Here is a 19,936-nt window from a genome sequence, read left to right as displayed (position 1 = left end):
CTCTGTTCTGTGTAGATTTCTATATTGTACCATTGATTTTGAACCTCCATAAATTGGAGGGTTAGGATCAACCTGTGGAGAAGATTTTTATGGGGCACATCCTATCTGCATTTGGTTTTAATTTACCAGTACTAATTCGATTACTATAGGTGTTTTCTGCTTGCTAATTATATTCTGGTGCTAATATTTAACTTTCAATTTTTGGCAACTAAATCCGGTTTCACAGGAAGTGATATGAAATTCATTATGCACCTGCAAATCTCTCTCCCTCTCATTCTTCATATCCTTGACAAATTTGAGAAATGTCTCACTTCTTCCAATCCCTTTAAATGAAAGACGGGTTGGGCAGAATTTTTAGTTTGTAGGAGATTCAAAGCAAGATAATATAAAACGAGAGAGAGAGAGAGAGAGAGAGAGAGATCTGCACTAATTTGTATTTATTTGGTTTTTTCTACGTATAATAAGATAACATAAAAGTAGAAACCCGACAAAGCTGTTCCATATCATTTTCTAATGCAAAAAGACATAGTGATACCTCAATGGTCTTGACTGCTGGTTTATTGATAATCTTCATTAGCTTCTCTATTTCCAAGTCTTCTTCTTTGGACAGACTTATGCTCCCTCTTCCTTCCACTACATTGCCATTGATAGAAAGAGAAAGTAGTAGAAAAAGTTGCAAAAATATTTCCTTCAAACCCATAGCCCAAGATTATGAAACTCCTCTCTCAAATCCATTGAAACAAAATCCCCCACCTCCATTTATATAGCACGGATTCCTTGTATATTTAAGGAAAAAAATCCCACATTCTTTAAGAAGAGATTCACAATTACTACTAAGAGAGATAGCAACAAATTAAAAAGGAAATAGACTTACTAAAAGAGAATAAGAAAGGAAGGAGTAATCCAACGAAGAAGAAACTAAATTAGAAAGAGTGACTCCAATACATTGGCATCGGAGGTGCATGGGAATGAATTGCCGACTAAAAAAATCAAGAGAAAACTACTAGAAAGCCCCTAGTTAAAAACATATCTACAAGAATCCCCTCAATATTTTCATAATTACCAAGGATACAGTTTTGAGCCTAAAATAGCTTTTAATTTTTTTCTTACGGATTATACCCTTCATTATATTACCCTTAGTCCCTTAGAAATCCCTAAAACCTCTCTATCACTGTCTCTCTCTCTCTTAAATAATAAAGGCAAGTTGGTGTAAGCTCGAACAGACCATTATTATTCAAAAAAGTACTGTACGGACCACAACGTAGTATAATCCAAACCGTCCATTCGATGGGCACACCATAGTATGATCCAACCGTCCATTTGATGGGCACAACGTTGTGTGATCCAAACCATCCATTTGGGGCACACCCTATCCACGTATCACGTGTGGCCCAGCAAATGAATGGTTCGGGTTGTCCGAACAATGTGGGGTTCACTATTTTTGGGTGCACGTGCATGCACAGCCGGCAACCATATAATTTCTCTCTTGTTTTTTACCATTCTCTCTGAGAGAGAGAGAGAGAGAGAGAGAGAGAGAGAGAGAGAGAGAGAGAGAGAGAGAGAGAGAGAGAGAGAGAGAGAGAGAGAGAGGAAAATGATTGTGCACTCGAGCGCATCTATTATAATATAGCAGGATGCATGGGGGTTTCACTGTTCACGGCCACGTGGAAATTCACCCGACCCGATAGTACCGCCATTTTGGGAACGTCCAGTGCCAAAGTCGCTGAATGGGGAGTCGCCAATCCCTAAAACGGACTATGTAATATACTTTATCTGCTAGGTAGGTGACGGGCGGGCATTGGGTTTCGCAGCTCCCCCATCCGGCTATATTATAGATTACTTGAGCTGCGTGAATCTAATTTTCATTACTCACTATAATGCAATTTAACTACCTTACAGCATAGTGATATCATAGGCCTTGATTTGGATCTCATGTACTACAAAAATGAGACCAATAATCCAATTCTAAAACCTAATATTATGTTATTTTTGTTGTTAGACATGGACTTCGTACAATCTATCATAGGTGGAATTCAACTACGGGTGCAACTTGAGTCACGTAGGGTCGACCTTTTGGTCCTCAATGAATTAGAATCAATCCTACCTTATCCTATATATATAAGTAAAGCGGAATCCTCTAAGCCGTGATGGTGCCACGTGTCAGCTAAAGTTCAATTTATTATATGCTTGAAATGTTTGCATTATATAAGTTTGCATATTTTTCTTCGTCATTTACACGGGCAGCGGCTTGGGTGTCGTCTAAAGGCCTTCAAACATTCCCTCGAACGATCCACACAACACCCCTCTTTCATCAAAGGCTGCCAAGACCCTCCACCTTTGTCTTCCTCTGCCATTCCATTGGTTAATCTGCAGCTCTCGAATTCTGCCAAAGGGAAGGACCAAATATTTTTTCTCTCTCTGTTTATTTATGTTTTACCGATTAATCCTCTTACTACTGCAAGCAATCAACATAAATTTCTCTTTCTCTGATTTCTTTTCTATCATTGTCTGCATATTGCAAAGTTGAAATACTACATATCTAGTTGCTTAATTTATAGAAAGTACATATTCCGGTATTGGTTGTCTAATTAGAATCATCCATTTGCTCTATCATACAGTTTCTCATTCTATTATTTCACCAACTGTACAAACTATACATGTTCTTATTTGACTGACTTATATTGTCATCATCCATTGAAGCATATTTCAAAAAAAAAAAAAAAAAACCATCTGCATCACTGCTTACATTTATTCGTTCTCAATCCACTTCCATCGATTGTGCTATATTGAATAATAAAGTACTTTGCAACTGCCCACTTTTAAAAATTATTCAGATTATTCTATTAATGTGTTTTGGGCCGGACTGCTTAGGCCCTTCAAGTTCTCATTCACTTTGTTGTAGCTGCATCCATACACCCTGTCAAAGCATTCAACATCTACATCACGCTGCTTCAGTGCTCCGATTACAGACCGCATTGTCTACCCCAAGTACGGACCAAGGATATTTCAAGCTAAGAATTGCAGAACTTTGCTAAAACAGCTAAAAAAAAAAAAGAAATCGCTTCGCTGTTGTACATCGGCCTTGCAACTCGCTGATTAAGCAAAGCCCACCATAACAGGTTGGTACCCCTCAATCTTGGAATCTTCATTAAGTGACCCAAAGACGCACTTTCTATGGGGTTGAGCCTCTAGCTTACTATGTTCTTTCACCCTAAGGTCAAGGGTTCGATCCCAGCTTACTTATACAAAAAAAAAAAAAAAAAAAACACTTTCTACTACAAGTTTCTTCATTGATTTCCATAAATAGTAGCATGTGCTTATATAAAGCACTTAAAAATAAATATAGAAAGAGATGAAGATAAACATAGAAATTGATAGATCAAGATTATCCTATTCTAAATTAATATCCTAATCTATCATAACTATTAAATATACCAGATCTGGTGAGATCCGATCTTATTCTCTAACCCATACTAAACAATTAATATAATAGACCAAATTAATTTATTCCACTCTAAGTGGGTCCTATCTAGGAATGTAACATTCCACTCATCTTGAAATCAACTTTGTCCTCAAGGTTGAAGGTTAAGCACTGGATGGTGAGGAATGAGATCTTGCGCATGAACGCTTCGCAGAACTTGTCAAATTTTTTCTCTACTCTCTTTTTTCCCTTTTTGCCTTCATTTTTTCCTCTCTTTGTCTTGCAATTAGTCACCATTACACATGACATCAACAAAAGTTGAGGCAGCTTCATTTTAAAACCGATCACATTGATTTGAACATCAAGGTCACTTGTGTTTTTTTTTTGGAATGATTTGGATGCTGACGCATGGATGATTGTGGGTGGAGATCTTCTTGATAGTGTTGAACATGTCAAGAGAGACGACAAATTTTTCGACAACGATCTTGTCGAACTCGACAACGTTGAAAATCATCGATGCCTTTCTTTTCTACAATTTGATTTCTTTCTCTCTTCTTCTTTTCTTTCCTTTTTTTATTTATTTATCCGTTTCTTTTTTAGTGCGCAAGCCTTCTCGATTATTATGTTAATTTGTTCAAGCCTTCAACAAGCCGTCGATGCCCTTACATTAATTCTAAAACAAGTGCTTTGATCTTTCGAAAATAATCTTGTACAGAATTCAAAATCTTTCAAGATGCAGTCATCATGTAGGATCGATTTTTTGATATCAAATGTTACGAACCCAAATTGATTCGTAACGTTGTTGATCTTCTTAGAGGGAAGATCAACCTCTTGAACTACTTCGAGGGAAGGATCAGTCCTCCCTTGTGCACCAAAGACATACTTTATGAAACAAGTCTTCTATTGATTTTCATTAACAGTAACATTTGCTTATATAAAGCACTTAAAAATAATCATGGAAATAGATAACGATAACATATAGAAATTAATAAATCAAGATTATCCAAATCTAAATTAGTATTCTAATCCATCATAATTACTAAATACATCAGATCTGGTGAGATCCGATCTTATTCTCTAACACATACTAAACAATTAATATAAGGAGATGATTTTTTTCCGCCCCTGAATTGTGGGCAGACTTAACGCATTCCCTTCTTTGATGCACTTTTCTCATTATAGGGATATATCCTTGACGGGACCCACTGACTGAGTAAATACAGTTACTCGACACTTCTAAGGCATCACGTCAGCTTTTTGGGGGCTATTTTAGTCAACAGAACAAACCCATCTACCTGCATTGTTTGGCTGATCGAAACCGTCTATTTGTTGGGCCCTATTGTAGATAGGGTGTGCCTCAAAAAAATCTTCTCCCTTTATTCTGTGTAGATTTCTATATCCCTTTATAAAATTTGCAGAGTTTGATGTAAAAGACTACTTGATTTTAATTGACTTGACACACCTGACTTTTCATGTCTAATTTTCCAATTATTTGAATTATTGTTTAATATAACCACTCTTTCCTCCATAAATTTGAATTCTGATTCAAATTGGATGATAATAAATTTGACTTACGTGAAAATTGCCTTGACCATTTCAAAGGGCCTGATCATTTGAAGGATATCCTGTCCCAAAATTTCGGGATGATTTAGCCCTTATTAGGTCTTCCTTTTTAATTCCCCGAATACGAATCATGTTGTGGCTACTCAGATGGCCAAAATTACCTAAATATTTGTTAATGTTATAACTATAATGGGTTTAGTAATCACAAAGACAAGGTCGATCAAAGCAAATTTGAAATGGCCTTGAACGAAGGTCTAACCCAACCCAAGGCGAGCATCGAGTCTAGAAGGGTCAACCCAATATCAACCCGCCGCTAAATCTCGCAGCCTTAAGCCAACTCATCTAACTAGATTTTCTAAAGTGCTTAGTTAGGGTTCGGGTTGGCTTGGGGCAAAAAAATAAAAAAAAATATATATGAGTTAAGTGAAGCTACACATACGTGTAGCTAACTTAGCTAGACCGATGGCTTAAAATACAGTGGGCCCACATTGATAGGGTGTGCCCAAAAAATCAGCTCCATAAGATCATCCCAACCCTTCAAACTGTGAAGGCAAAAATGGATAGATTTGTGAAGGTTTTTACACGTCCATTTTTGCCTCCACAAATCGTATGGTTGGGATGATCCTATGGAGCTGATTTTTTGGGCACACCCCATCTATGTGAAGGCTCATCAAATGAATGGTTTGCATTACCCAAACAATGTGGGCCCTACTGTATTTTAAGCCGTCGGTGTAGCTAAGTTAGCTACACGTATGTGTCACCTCATATAGCTTATATGAGGTGGCGCTCACAAAACATAAGGGGCCCACTTTTTTGGGGTGATGCAAACCACTCATCTGAAAGGCCCTTAGATGGATATGGTGCCTACAAAAAATCAGGTCCATAGGATCATCCTAACCCTTCCATTTATGGAGGTTAAAAATGGGCAGATTTATGGAGGTTTATACCCATCCATTTCAACCTCCACAAATGGAAGGTTAGGATGATCCTATGAAGTTAATTTTTTGGGCACACCCTATCTATGTGAGGGCCTATCAAATGAATGCTTTGGATCATCCAAACAAAGTGGGCGCCTTATGTTTTTAAGCACCACCTCATATAAGCTATATGAGGTGACACCTTAGAAACTCTATTCTCATATATATATATATATATATATATATATATATATATATATATATATATATATATATATATATAGAGAGAGAGAGAGAGAGAACGGTTCCTACACATATGTGTAGAGAGTTCTCTACACACTAGCTTAAAATACAATGGGGGGCCACATTGTTTGGGTGATCCAAGCCATCCATTTTAAAGGCTCTCACATAGATAGGGTGTCTACAAAAAATCAGATCCATAGGATCATCCCAACCCTACGATTTGTAGAGGTAAAATGGATGTCTTTAAACCTTCACAAATTAGTCCATTTTTTGCCTCCACAATTCGAATGGTTAGGATGATCCTATGGATCTGATTTTTTGTGGACACCCTATCTATGTAAGGGCCTTAAAAATGAATGGTTTGGATCACCCAAATAATGTGGCCCCCACTGTATTTTAAGCTAGTGTGTAGATAACTTATCTACACATATGTGTAGGAACCGTTTTCTCATATATATATATATATATATATATATATATATATATAAGAAACCCATGAACCTATAATTTTGAAAATTACAATAAAATTAGAGGGAAGGGGGGGCCTGGTTTGGATCGGGTCAAGTTGCCCAAGGCCTCATCGCTAACCAAAACCAAAATTAAATAGGAATGACTTTTCCCATTCCTAACCCAACCCAGCTCGAGAAAATGCCAACCCAACCTGAGCTGAAATTCCAACAAATTGCGCCCGTCCCAAGATCAGTGGCCAAAGATGATCTTATCAAGGTGTTCCCAACAGCATTCGACGAGAATTATGATTTTCATTCGGATCAATGGATCATTAATGGATCCTATCTCATAAACAAAATATAAGCACTGTACACAATTTAGGAAGGAACCTAGCCACTCTTATTTCTTAGCATTTTAAATATAAAATTAAACATTGAGTACTGAGATAGATAGGGCTCCTACCATTCAAAAAAAGAAGACGAGACAATGGGGCTCCAATACGACTAAGAGCATGACAAACTCAATAGCTAAAGTTCAGTTTATTATATACTGCATTATATAAGTTTGGACACATACAGTCCTACAGAGGAGTTGATTCAAGTCAATCTAGCAATTGTTTCCACCTGGTCCCCCCAAAAGTATGGCATAATCCTCACCAGGCACTTGTTGATCAACCCAAGCTGCATAGCATGATGGGGAGCTTCGAATCATATGACGAGGAGAACCGTCGTTGATGGGAATATAATCGCCTTGTTTATATAAAATATGCATGCCTCCAATGTAACATGCTTTCCTATATTGTTGGTCTTTAGATGGCATATGACCACTCCCCATCTCAGGCCAAGGTTTAATACCGGCATTATATACAATCCCTCCCCATTGAAGAATATTAGCATGGTCAGCGAAAGTAGAATTAAAGAGGGCCTTTGGCCAATAGCCCACCGGCTTACGATCATCGCCATAGAATAACCACCAATCTTGATTCACTGGATCCTACAATAAAATAAAAAATCTTAAAATAATTAAAACAAAAAAATTAGCACATGAATTTAGAAGGAATGATTCACAAGGCGCAACTCACTTAAACCAAGGTTTTAAATTTCGACCAAAATCCAAAATTTCAGATTTTGGTCTACTCCGAAACTGAAATTGTAGATACCCCAAAATAGCCGAAATTTAAGGAACTTCAGCCAAAAATCTAGATTTTTTTAATTATTTAATACTTTCCCGAAAATTCAGCCAAAATTTTCAAAGAAATAAAATATTATTTCATTTGGTTTCGTGGATTTCGCCTGAAATTTCCGGATTTCTGAAATTTTGGCTGAAAATTTCGATTTCGGTGAGGGCCGAAACGCTTTCCGAAACTGAAATTTAACACCTTGATTTTAACTTTATTATGCTGTAAAATCTGTTTTAGTTATTGCTTTTCCATTTTCATATTTTTCTTTTGCAAAATATGGCTTCCATGATGTAACAAATATAGCTTTATGTATCATTTCCATTTTCATGAAAATAATAAAATGTATGCTTTTCAATTCAAGGTTAAGGGATTCGGAATTACCTTGTGCACAATGACGATCATGTAGTGCTGGGTTCCATTGTAGACCGAAGTTGGGGAAAAACCGATGCCTACTGGTAAGTCTTTGGAAACTTGTACAAAACCTGGGCAGAGAACATCATAGCAGCCCGTTTTTCTATGACCATCATTCTGTAGGTAAACAGAGTAAACCAAGGAAAAATTAGTATATCATCCTAGTGAAAATTTTTAATGAGTTTAAATGACAGAAAGAATAAGCGACTGTTGAAGCGTACCGTCCATGCTGTAGAGAGGTGCGGGAGAAAGTTATTATATAATCCTTTACTTACCTAGAGATTTGAAAAACTTCAAAAATTAGAATACAAAAATACAAAATATGATCTTGCCTTTTTACTATGATTGATCATTTCTTAGGCCTCTACAAGAAATTTTATGGGCGCAAAATTTGATTTATGCCCATTTTATGTGGAAACAAATAGGTCCTAAGCGATTTGCTAGGGTTCATCGCAAAAGGCATTTCGCGGCTAGTCTGTCGCATGTCAGACCAACCACCTCGTGAATGAAGACAACTGCTTTTGTCTCCACTCACGAGGTGGCTGGTCTGATGTGCGACCAGCCGTCAGGTCCTAAGGGAAATACCAAATATATAAAGGACCTTATGAGCATTCGTATATCAAGGACCTTATAAAGGACCTTACCACCCATCCAGCATGTATCGAGCGTATTTCATCAAGTGGTGACCCATCAAGAAGTATAACAAGAGAAGCACTATTTTGGTTGCCTATAATTTTTGGCTGCCATATATTGAGGACTGCCCTGGATCCGTACATCTTATCAATATCATCTTTTATAGTAGATTGCAATGCAAACTGAGCAATAAACACATTTTTGTTAGTGGAAGCAATAAACAAACACAGATTATAACAAACTAATTAAATCATATACTAATAAGAAAATACAGAAACATTTTTAAGATGTTCCAATGTATAGTTACACGGTATATTAACTATGGTAGCAAAGGAGAGGGAGAGAGAGAAACAAGAGAGATAATGGGTATGAGAGAGAACCAGTTGAGAGAGAGAGAGAGAGTAGGCGTGCATGTGGGAGAGAATAAAAATGAGTTCTCTCCCTCACGCACGACTAATATTTATATATTATTGTATATACCCAATATGCCCTTACATATATGTGTGTTTATTCAACACAATTATTCAGTTACTGTTTCCATGTGTATGAAAGTAGGGGTATATTTTTATTTAAACAAAAATTACCTTATCATGAAAAGTTTTATTAATTTGGTGTTGAACACATGGTGCGAAAGGTAAAGGTAGGGTTGTTAGATATATCCTTGAAAATTGGTCTCTCTATCTACTAACTATCAATAATATAAAGCTTCCAGTTGAACAAATAGTAACAAGACATGGCTATTCATCTTTACATAGAAATTCAACTCAAAAACTCAGAAACAATGACTAAACTTGGGAGAAAACGTGTTGAGTTATCAAATGATTCCATTGGTTTCCTAATGAAATTCTATAAGAATTATTGTTGAACATAAAAACTCTTCTCCCATCATAAATTTAAATTCGAAGTAACATTGGATGATAATAAATGTGACTTACTTGAAAATTGGCTTGATCAGGGGCCTGAGCATTTGAAGCATATCCTTTCCCAAAATTTGGGGAAGATTTAGCCCTTATTAGGTCTTCCTTTTTAATTCTCCTAATAGGAACTGTTCCTGAGGGGCACCCTCCATTCTTGAGCCCTGTCTTTAAAGACATACCTAATGATGAAGCTTTTTTTTCTTTAATAACTTTTGGAAGAGATCCTGGACCCATCTGCATAAAAGGCAATTTCCATCAATAAAAGTATGGTTTTAGTTTCTTCCAAGAAAAGAACATATTTTTCATAGTTAATCATTTTATTTCCCAAAGTGATGTCAAAAAAACAAAAAACAAAACAAAATCTCAAAATTAATACATAACGGACAAAAGAACATATCACTTCAAATATTAAGAACATAAGGAGAAAATAAAAAAACCTGGATCTTATGATTCATCAATAAGGGATGATCAAAAGCGGGTTGTTTGTTGATATCAACACAACTAAATGTCTGTCCATATCCATCCTGCAAAAAATGTAAAAGAAAAAAAATGTAAAGGCCAACAATATTTGTATCATTTTACCAATATGTTTGTTGTATCAACGTTACAATATGTGTGTTTGTGTGTTGTGAGTGTATGTATGTTTATGTGCATGTGTATATGCATGCGTTTTTTGTGTGAGACAAATCATAAGCTCAAGGAAATCCTTGCAGGAGCCCCTTTTCATGGGACCCAAATTATGCCCACATGTTTAAAAAACTCTTAGAATTATTAATGTACTACAATTCTCACCTGTGCTTCTGCGCTTTTTTTCTGTTGATAGAAAAGGGGAAAGAATGCATTCAGAAATTCAACCCACAGTCCCTGTTTCTCCATATCCTAGCTCCGAATAGTAAAACATATAGTTTTATTTTTCGAATTGACATGACATCAAGTCAATTCGAGCGATTATCATTCTTGCTTTCCTACCTATTTTGAACTGACAATACGACCCATATGTGGTAAATGGAGAGCCACCTCCATTAACGAGGTGGCTGGTCTGATGTGCAACAGACCACCCGCAAAAACCCTTTTGCGATATATGCTAGCAATTCCCTATATGTATATATATATATATATATATATATATATATATATATATATATATATATATAGAGAGAGAGAGAGAGAGAGAGAGAGAGAGGTGACATTTACCCCCTTTTTGTCACTAGGGACACCTAGCACCAGTGTATCGATGACTAAAGGGGGGCTAATGTACTTGATGTCAGAAAAATCCAGTGGGCTTGATTGCCCCGTACGCTGGCGTTAGGTGTCCCTTGTGATCAAAAGGGGCGTAAATATCACTTCCCATATATCTATTACTAGTATTTCAGGCCCATGCTATGCGTGGGTGTAAAATGTTGGGCCCCTTCCCATGAGAACATGAAGTGCAAAATAATTAGAGCCACCCAATAGTGATATAAAATTAGGCTAGAGTATCACATAATGTTCAATGGACATTTTCATGCAACAATCCATACCTCAGATGTATTCATGGAACTGGAGTAATTTATGCAATTTTTCCTATGAAATCAAACTCCTAATATTATCCAAGAAAACTAATAAAAAATTTACTATAAAATCAAACACCTAATATTATCCAAGAAAACTAATAAAAAATGGGATTAATATAGACCCATGATATTCATGGGTGCAAAATGTTGGGCCCGATCCCATGAAAACATGGAATGCAAGATGGGCTGCAGATTATCCACAGTATCAATTCTAAAATTGCATGTATTAGAACTTACCCACAGGTCTATAAATTGTTTTCATATTTTGAAAGTAATAAGCGGCATTTGCTTTTCATATTGTTATTTTCTGGATGGCTTTTCATGCAGATCCATTTGGGGAGATAGAAAAAAAGGATGGTATTTAGGGTTTTCGTTTAGCTATTGTTCAAAGATTTGTCTGTGATGGGTCTCCTTTAATTAGGTCAGGGGGTATTATTTAATCTGGTTAATTTGGGCCCACAGTAATTTTGAGATGCACGTGCATACATGGCCGGCCACCATATACTCTCTCTCTCTCTCTCTCTCTCTCTCTCTCTCTCTCTCGGGAAGGACGTCTCCATGGGATGATCCTAACCCTCTAATAGTGGGCCCCACATTGTAATGGGTGATGTGATTCAAACCCTGTGAAGATTTCTATACCATGCTGTCAATTTTAATTATCCACAAATCCGAGGGTTAGAATCATTCTACAGAGAAGATTTTCGGGGCGCACTATGGCCCAGCAAATGAATGGTTTGGTTTGGTTTGGGGTCCACTGTTTTTGGGCTGCACGTGCATGCACGGCCGGCAACCATACAATTTCTCTTTTTTTACCATACTCTTCACCTAAACTCTCTCTCTCTCTCTCTCTCTCTCTCTCTCTCTCTCTCTCTCTCTCTCTGCATTAAACCTCTTTGACAAATGGATTTCATTTCTAAATTAATGCCTATATATTAATAGTAATTAATGAAAGGAATGCGACCAAATCGTTTTATGGCCAATAGCGTCCCGGACACTAGACTTCCTTTAACCGATACATTCTGGTGCTAATATTTAACTTTACAGTAACTTTCAATTCTTGGCAACTAAATCCGGTTTCACAGGAAGTGATATGAAATTCATTATTCAGCTGCAAATCTTTCTCTGCAAATCTATCTCCCTCTCATTCTTCATATCCTATCCCTTTAAATGAATGACGGGTTGGGCAGAATTTTTAGTTTGTAGGAGATTCAAAGCAAGATATATTAGAGGAATGGTTCATATCAGTCAAGAGACTGATATCTTCTCTCATTTTTCATATCCGCTAAGTTTTCGGTCAATTTTTTATATAATAATCTTTTATTTCTTTGAATTTTCTTACTTTTTCCTGTATGCCCTTGCATCACGGGTTTCTTACCTCTCTCTCTCTCTCTCTCTCTCTCTCTCTCTCAGAGTTTCTTATCTCTCTCTCTCTTTCTCTCTCTCTCTCTCTCTCTCTCTGAGAGAGAGAGAGAGAGAGAGAGAGAGAGAGAGAGATCTGCACTAAGTTGTATTTATTTGGTTTTTTCTACGTATAATAAGATAACATAAACGTAGAAACCCGACAAAGCTGTTCCATATCATTTTCTAATGCAAAAAGACAGTGATACCTCAATGGTCTTGACTGCTGGTTTATTGATATTCTTCAGTAGCCTCTCTATCTCCAAATCTTCTTCTTTGGACAGACTTATGCTCCCTCTTCCTTCCACTACATTGCCATTGATAGAAAGAGAAAGTAGTAGAAAAAGTAGCAAAAATATTTCCTTCAAACCCATAGCCCAAGATTATGAAACTCCTCTCTCAAATCCATTGAAACAAAATCCCCCACCTCCTTTTATATAGCATGGATTCCTTGTATATTTAAGGAAAAAAAATCCCACATTCTTTAAGAAGAGATTCACAATTACTACTGAGAGAGATAGCAACAAATTAAAAAGGAAATAGACTTACTAAAAGAGAATAAGAAAGGAAGGAGTAATCCAACGAAGAAGAAACTAAATTAGAAAGAGTGACTCCAATACATTGGCATCGGAGGTGCATGGGAATGAATTGCCGACTTAAAAAATCAAGAGAAAACTACTAGAAAGTCCCTAGTTAAAAACATATCTACAAGAATCCCCTCAATATTTTCATAATTACCAATGATACAGTTTTGAGCCTAAAATAGCTTTTAATTTTTTTCTTACGGATTATACCCTTCATTATATTACCCTTAGTCCCTTAGAAATCCCTAAAACCTCTCTATCACTCTCTCTCTCTCTCTCTCTCTCTCTCTCTCTCTCTCTCTTAAATAATAAAGGCAAGTTGGTGTAAGCTCGAACAGACCATTATTATTCAAAAAAGTACTGTACGGACCACAACGTAGTATAATCCAAACCGTCCATTCGATGGGCACACCATAGTATGATCCAACCGTCCATTTGATGGGCACAACGTTGTGTGATCCAAACCATCCATTTGATGAGCCACAACGTAAATAGATTGTGGCCCAAAATTCACTTCCATAGGATGATCCCAATCGTCAGATCTATAGCAGTTTTCATAATATGCAGTTCCTCTATAGATCAGAGGGTTGGGATTATCTAATGGAAATGATTTTTGGGCCACATCCTATTTACATTGTGGCCCATTAAATGGATGGTTGGATCATACAATGGCGTGCTCATCAAATGGATGGTTTGATCATACTACCCTGTGAAGATTTCTATACCATGCTGTCAATTTTAATCCTCCACAAATCCGAGTATTAGAATCATCCTACAGAGAAGATTTTTGGGGCACACCCTATCCACGTATCACGTGTGGCCCAACAAATGAATGGTTTGGGTTGTCCGAACAATATGGGGTTCACTATTTTTGGGTGCACGTGCATGCACAGCCGGCAACCATATAATTTCTCTCTTGTTTTTTACCCCACTCTCACTCTCTCTCTCTCTCTCTCTCTCTCTCTATATATATATATATATATATATATATAGAGAGAGAGAGAGAGGAAAATGATTGTGCGCTCAAGCGCATCTATTATAATATAGCAGGATGCATGGGGTTTCACTGTTCACGGCCACGTGGAAATTCACCCGACCCGATAGTACCCATTTTGGGAACGTCCAGTGCCAAAGTCGTTGAATGGGGAGTCGCCAATCCCTAAAACGGACTACGTAATATACTTTATCTGCTAGGTGACGGGCGGGCATTGGGTTTCGCAGCTCCCCCATCCGGCTATATTATGGATTACTTGAGTTGTGTGAATCTAATTTTCATTACTCACTATAATGCAATTTAACTACCTTACAGCATCGTGATATCATAGGCCTTGATTTGGATCTCATGTACTACAAAAATGAGACCAATAATCCAATTCTAACACCTAATATTATGTTATTTTTGTTGTTAGACATGGACTTTGTACAATCTATCATAGGTGGAATTCAACTAGGGGTGCAACTTGAGTCACGTAGGGTCGACCTTTTGGTCCTCAATGAATTGGAATCAATCCTACCTTATCCTATATATATAAAAGTAAAGCGGAATCCTCTAAGCCGTGATGGTGCCACGTGTCAGCTAAAGTTCAATTTATTATATACTTGAAATGTTTGCATTATATAAGTTTGGACACATACAGTCCTACAGAGGAGTTGATTCAAGTGAATCTAGCAATTGTTTCCACCAGGTCCCCCCAAAAGTATGGCATAATCCTCACCAGGCACTTGTTGATCAACCCAAGCTGCATAGCATGATGGGGAGCTTCGAATCATATGACGAGGAGAACCGTCGTTGATGGGAATATAATCGCCTTGTTTATATAAAATATGCATGCCTCCAATGTAACATGCTTTCCTATATTGTTGGTCTTTAGATGGCATATGACCACTCCCCATCTCAGGCCAAGGTTTAATACCGGCATTATATACAATCCCTCCCCATTGAAGAATATTAGCATGGTCAGCGAATGTAGAATTAAAGAGGGCCTTTGGCCAATAGCCCACCGGCTTACGATCATCGCCATAGAATAACCACCAATCTTGATTCACTGGATCCTACAATAAAATAAAAAATCTTAAAATAATTAAAACAAAAAAATTAGCACATGAATTTAGAAGGAATGATTCACAAGCCGCAACTCACTTAAACCAAGGTTTTAAATTTCGACCAAAATCCAAAATTTCAGATTTTGGTCTACTCCGAAACTGAAATTGTAGATACCTGAAACGTTACAATATTTCGTTAGAAATTTCAAATTTTGATAGAAAAGTCCGAATTTTGATAGAAATTTCGTTTTCCCCTAAATAGCCTAAATTTAAGGAATTTCAGCCAAAAATCTAGATTTTTTTTAATTATTTAATACTTTCCCGAAAATTCAGCCAAAATTTTCAAAGAAATAAAATATTATTTCATTTGGTTTCGTGGATTTCGCCTGAAATTTCCGGATTTCCGAAATTTTGGCTGAAAATTTCGATTTCGGTGAGGGCCGAAACACTTTCCGAAACTGAAATTTAACACCTTGATTTTAACTTTATTATGCTGTAAAATCTGTTTTAGTTATTGCTTTTCCATTTTCATATTTTTCTTTTGCAAAATATGACTTCCATGATGTAACAAATATAGCTTTATGTATAATTTCCATTTTCATGAAAATAAAATGTATGCTTTTCAATTCAAGGTTAAGGGATTCGGAATTACCTTGTGCACAATGACGATCATGTAGTGCTGGGTTCCATTGTAGACCGAAGTTGGGGAAAAACCGATGCCTACTGGTAAGTCTTTGGAAACTTGTACAAAACCTGGGCAGAGAAGATCATAGCAGCCCGTTCTTCTATGACCATCATTCTGTAGGTAAACAGAGTAAACCAAGGAAAAATTAGTATATCATCCTAGTGAAAAATTTAATGAGTTTAAATGGCAGAAAGAATAAGCGACTGTTGAAGCGTACCGTCCATGCTGTAGAGAGGTGCGGGAGAAAGTTATTATATAATCCTTTACTTACCTAGAGATTTGAAAAACTTCAAAAATTAGAATACGAAAATACAAAATATGATCTTGCCTTTTTACTATGATTGATCATTTCTTAGGCCTCTACAAGAAATTTTATGGGCGCAAAATTTGATTTATGCCCATTTTATGTGGAAACAAATAGGTCCTAAGCGATTTGCTAGGGTTCATCGCAAAAGGCATTTCGTGGCTAGTCTCTCGTGAATGAAGACAACTGCTATTGTCTCCACTCACGAGGTGGGTGGTCTGATGTGCGACCAGCCGTCAGGTCCTAAGGGAAATACCAAATATATAAAGGACCTTATGAGCATTCGTATATCAAGGACCTTATAAAGGACCTTACCACCCATCCAGCATGTATCGAGCGTATTTCATCAAGTGGTGACCCATCAAGAAGTATAACAAGAGAAGCACTATTTTGGTTGCCTTTAATTTTTGGCTGCCATATATTGAGGACTGCCCTGGATCCATACTTCTTATCAATACCACCTTTTGAAGTAGATTGCAATGCAAACTGAGCAATAAACACATTTTTGTTAGTCAGCTATGTGGAAGCAATAAACAAACACAGATTATAACAAACTAATTAAATCATATACTAATAAGAAAATACAGATACATTTTTAAGATGTTCCAATTTGTAAAGTTACACGGTATATTAACTATGGTAGCATTTGAATGATATCCTTTTCCAAAATACACGATATAAAAACTCTTTTCTCCCATCATAAATTTAAATTTGAAGTAACATTGGATGATAATAAATGTGACTTACTTGAAAATTGGCTTGATCAGGGGCCTGAGCATTTGAAGCATATCCTTTCCCAAAATTTGGGGAAGATTTAGCCCTTATTAGGTCTTCCTTTTTAATTCTCCTAATAGGAACTGTTCCTAAGGGGCACCCTCCATTCTTGAGCCCTGTCTTTAAAGACATACCTAATGATGAAGCTTTTTTATCTTTAATAACTTTTGGAAGAGATCCTGGACCCATCTGCATAAAAGGCAATTTCCATCAATAAAAGTATGGTTTTAGTTTCTTCCAAGAAAAGAACATATTTTTCATAGTTAATCATTTTATTTCCCAAAGTGATGTCAAAAAAAAAATCTCAAAATTAATACATAACGAACAAAAGAACATATCACTTCAAATATTAAGAACATAAAAAAAACCTGGAGCTTATGATTCATCAATAAGGGATGATCAAAAGCGGGTTGTTTGTTGATATCAACACAACTAAATGTCTGTCCATATCCATCCTGCAAAAAAAGTAAAAGAAAAAAATGTAAAGGCCAACAATATTTGTATCATTTTACCAATATGTTTGTTGTATCAACGTTACAATATGTGTGTGTGCGCGCGCGCGGGGGGGTGTTGGTGGTGTGTGTGTGTTTGTGTTGTGGTTGTGTATGTGAGTGTATGTATGTTTATGTGCATGTGTATATGCATGTGTGTTTGTGTGAGACAAATCATAAGCTCAAGGAAATCCTTGCAGGAGCCCCTTTTCATGGGACCCAAGTTATGCCCGCATCTTTAAAAAAGCTCTTAGAATTATTACTGTACTACCATTCTCACTTGTGCTTCTGCGCTTCTTTCTGTTGATAGAAAAGGGGAAAGAATGCATTCAGAAATTCAACCCACAATCCATGTTTCTCCAGATCCTAGCTCCGAATAGTAAAATGTATACATGGCCGGCCACCATATAAACTCTCTCTCTCTCTCTCTCTCTCTCTGGTTTTTCTAAGTTTGTGTGGAAGAAGAAAGGAGGAATCGTCCAATGCAAGCTGACTCACTGACTCAGCTTCTCTACCAGAACCACAAGCGGAAGATGTGCCACGTAGTTACTAAAATCGCTTCTCACTGAGCAACACGTGGCACATCAAAAGCTCTCTACTTTAAAAAAGCCATAACTATGAAGATTGTGGGATCCATATTAAGAGAAAAATGCCGACTTTTTAGGGATTCTAGTGATGATATTTTAAGAAATGGATTTCATTTCTAAATTAATGCCTATAATGAAAGGAATGCCAGCAAATCGTTTTATGGCCAGTAGCATCCCGGACACTAGACTTCTCCTACTAATTTGGTTTTAATTTACCACTACTAATTCGCCACCTACAAATTCGTTTACTATAGGTGTTTTCTGCTTGCTAATTATATTCTGGTGCTAATATTTAACTTTCAATTTTTGGCAACTAAATCCGGTTTCACAGGAAGTGATATGCAATTCATTATGCACCTGCAAATCTCTCTCCCTCTCATTCTTTATATCCTTGACAAATTTGAGAAATGTCTCACTTCTTCCTATCCCTTTAAATGAATGACGGGTTGGGCAGAAGTTTCAGTTTGTAGGAGATTCAAAGCAAGATAACATAAAACGAGAGAGAGAGAGAGAGAGAGAGAGAGAGAGAGATCTGCACTAATTTATATTTATTTGGTTTTTTCTACGTATAATAAGATAACATAAAAGTAGAAACCCGACAAAGCTGTTCCATATCATTTTCTAATGCAAAAAGACATAGTGATACCTCAATGGTCTTGACTGCTGGTTTATTGATAATCTTCATTAGCTTCTCTATTTCCAAATCTTCTTCTTTGGACAGACTTATGCTCCCTCTTCCTTCCACTACATTGCCATGCATTGATAAAAAGAGAAAGTAGAAGAAAAAGTTGCAAAAATATTTCCTTCAAACCCATAGCCCAAGATTATGAAACTCCTCTCTCAAATCCATTGAAACAAAATCCCCCACCTCCTTTTATATAGCATGGCCGGATTCCTTGTATATTTAAGGAAAAAAATCCCACATTCTTTAAGAAGAGATTCACAATTACTACTGAGAGAGATAGCAACAAATTAAAAAGGAAATAGACTTACAAAAAGAGAATAAGAAAGGAAGGAGTAATCCAACGAAGAAGAAACTAAATTAGAAAGAGTGACTCCCACACGTTGGCATCGGAGGTGCATGGGAATGAATTGCTGACTAAAAAAATCAAGAGAAAACTACTAGAAACCCCCTAGTTAAAAACATATCCACAGGAATCCCCTCAATATTTTCATAATTACCAATGATACAGTTTTGAGCCTAAAATAGCTTTTAATTTTTTTTCTTACGGATTATACCCTTCATTATATTACCCTTAGTCCCTTAGAAATCCCTAAAACCTCTCTATCACTCTCTCTCTCTTAAATAATAAAGGCAAGTTGGTGTAAGCTCGAACAGACCATTATAATTCAAAAAAGTACTGTACGGACCACAACGTAGTATAATCCAAACCGTCCATTCGATGGGCACACCATAGTATGATCCAACCGTCCATTTGATGAGCAGAACGTTGTGTGATCCAAACCATCCATTTGATGAGCCACAACGTAAATAGATTGTGGCCCAAAATTCACTTCCATAGGATGATCCCAATCGTCAGATCTATAGCAGTTTTCATAATATGTACCCATTTTGGGAACGTCCAGTGCCAAAGTCGCTGAATGGGGAGTCGCCAATCCCTAAAACGGACTATGTAATATACTTTATCTGCTAGGTGACGGGCGGGCATTGGGTTTCGCAGCTCCCCCATCCGGCTATATTATAGATTACTTGAGCTGCATGAATCTAATTTTCATTACTCACTATAATGCAATTTAACTACCTTACACCATCGTGATATC

At 36.8% G+C, this 19,936-nt stretch overlaps 2 protein-coding genes and 1 long non-coding RNA gene across 4 annotated transcripts; 1 reads left to right on the top strand and 2 right to left on the bottom strand.

Moving 5' to 3' along the window:
- The first annotated feature begins 2,223 nt into the window (after positions 1 to 2,223).
- Positions 2,224 to 4,901, top strand: LOC143889797 (uncharacterized). Its single transcript, XR_013254935.1, has 2 exons — positions 2,224 to 3,119; positions 4,604 to 4,901. It is a non-coding gene; the product is annotated as an uncharacterized LOC143889797 (long non-coding RNA).
- Positions 4,902 to 7,190: 2,289 nt separating this feature from the next.
- LOC143890972 (protein neprosin-like) lies at positions 7,191 to 13,060 on the bottom strand. The gene is made up of 7 exons (XM_077395636.1): positions 12,896 to 13,060; positions 10,173 to 10,259; positions 9,754 to 9,969; positions 8,830 to 9,000; positions 8,407 to 8,460; positions 8,156 to 8,302; positions 7,191 to 7,587 (listed from the first exon to the last, which is right to left on the bottom strand). Exons 1-7 carry the CDS (start codon positions 13,058 to 13,060, stop codon positions 7,201 to 7,203), a joined length of 1,227 nt encoding a protein of 408 aa, XP_077251751.1. The 3' UTR covers positions 7,191 to 7,200.
- A 1,822-nt stretch (positions 13,061 to 14,882) lies between these two features.
- On the bottom strand, positions 14,883 to 17,220 carry LOC143889280 (protein neprosin-like). Of its 2 annotated transcripts, XR_013254801.1 has the most exons (6): positions 17,050 to 17,220; positions 16,618 to 16,788; positions 16,216 to 16,269; positions 15,966 to 16,112; positions 15,411 to 15,488; positions 15,185 to 15,322 (listed from the first exon to the last, which is right to left on the bottom strand). XR_013254801.1 is itself a non-coding variant. In XM_077393460.1 (5 exons), the coding sequence occupies exons 1-5, from the start codon at positions 17,206 to 17,208 to the stop codon at positions 14,936 to 14,938; spliced, it is 918 nt and encodes a 305-aa protein (XP_077249575.1). In that variant the 5' UTR covers positions 17,209 to 17,220; the 3' UTR covers positions 14,883 to 14,935. The 2 variants fall into 2 exon arrangements, 1 of the variants encoding a protein (XP_077249575.1); XM_077393460.1 differs by lacking the exon at positions 15,411 to 15,488 and having other exon boundaries at positions 14,883 to 15,322.
- Between the last annotated feature and the right edge of the window lie 2,716 nt (positions 17,221 to 19,936).

Source organism: Tasmannia lanceolata, unplaced genomic scaffold, assembly GCF_043159265.1.
Source record: "Tasmannia lanceolata isolate RefF3 unplaced genomic scaffold, GAP_Taslan_0.1 ptg000013l, whole genome shotgun sequence".
NCBI lineage: Eukaryota > Viridiplantae > Streptophyta > Magnoliopsida > Canellales > Winteraceae > Tasmannia > Tasmannia lanceolata.
Note: the sequence above shows the minus strand (reverse complement) of the source record. Positions and strands in the feature narration are given on the sequence as shown.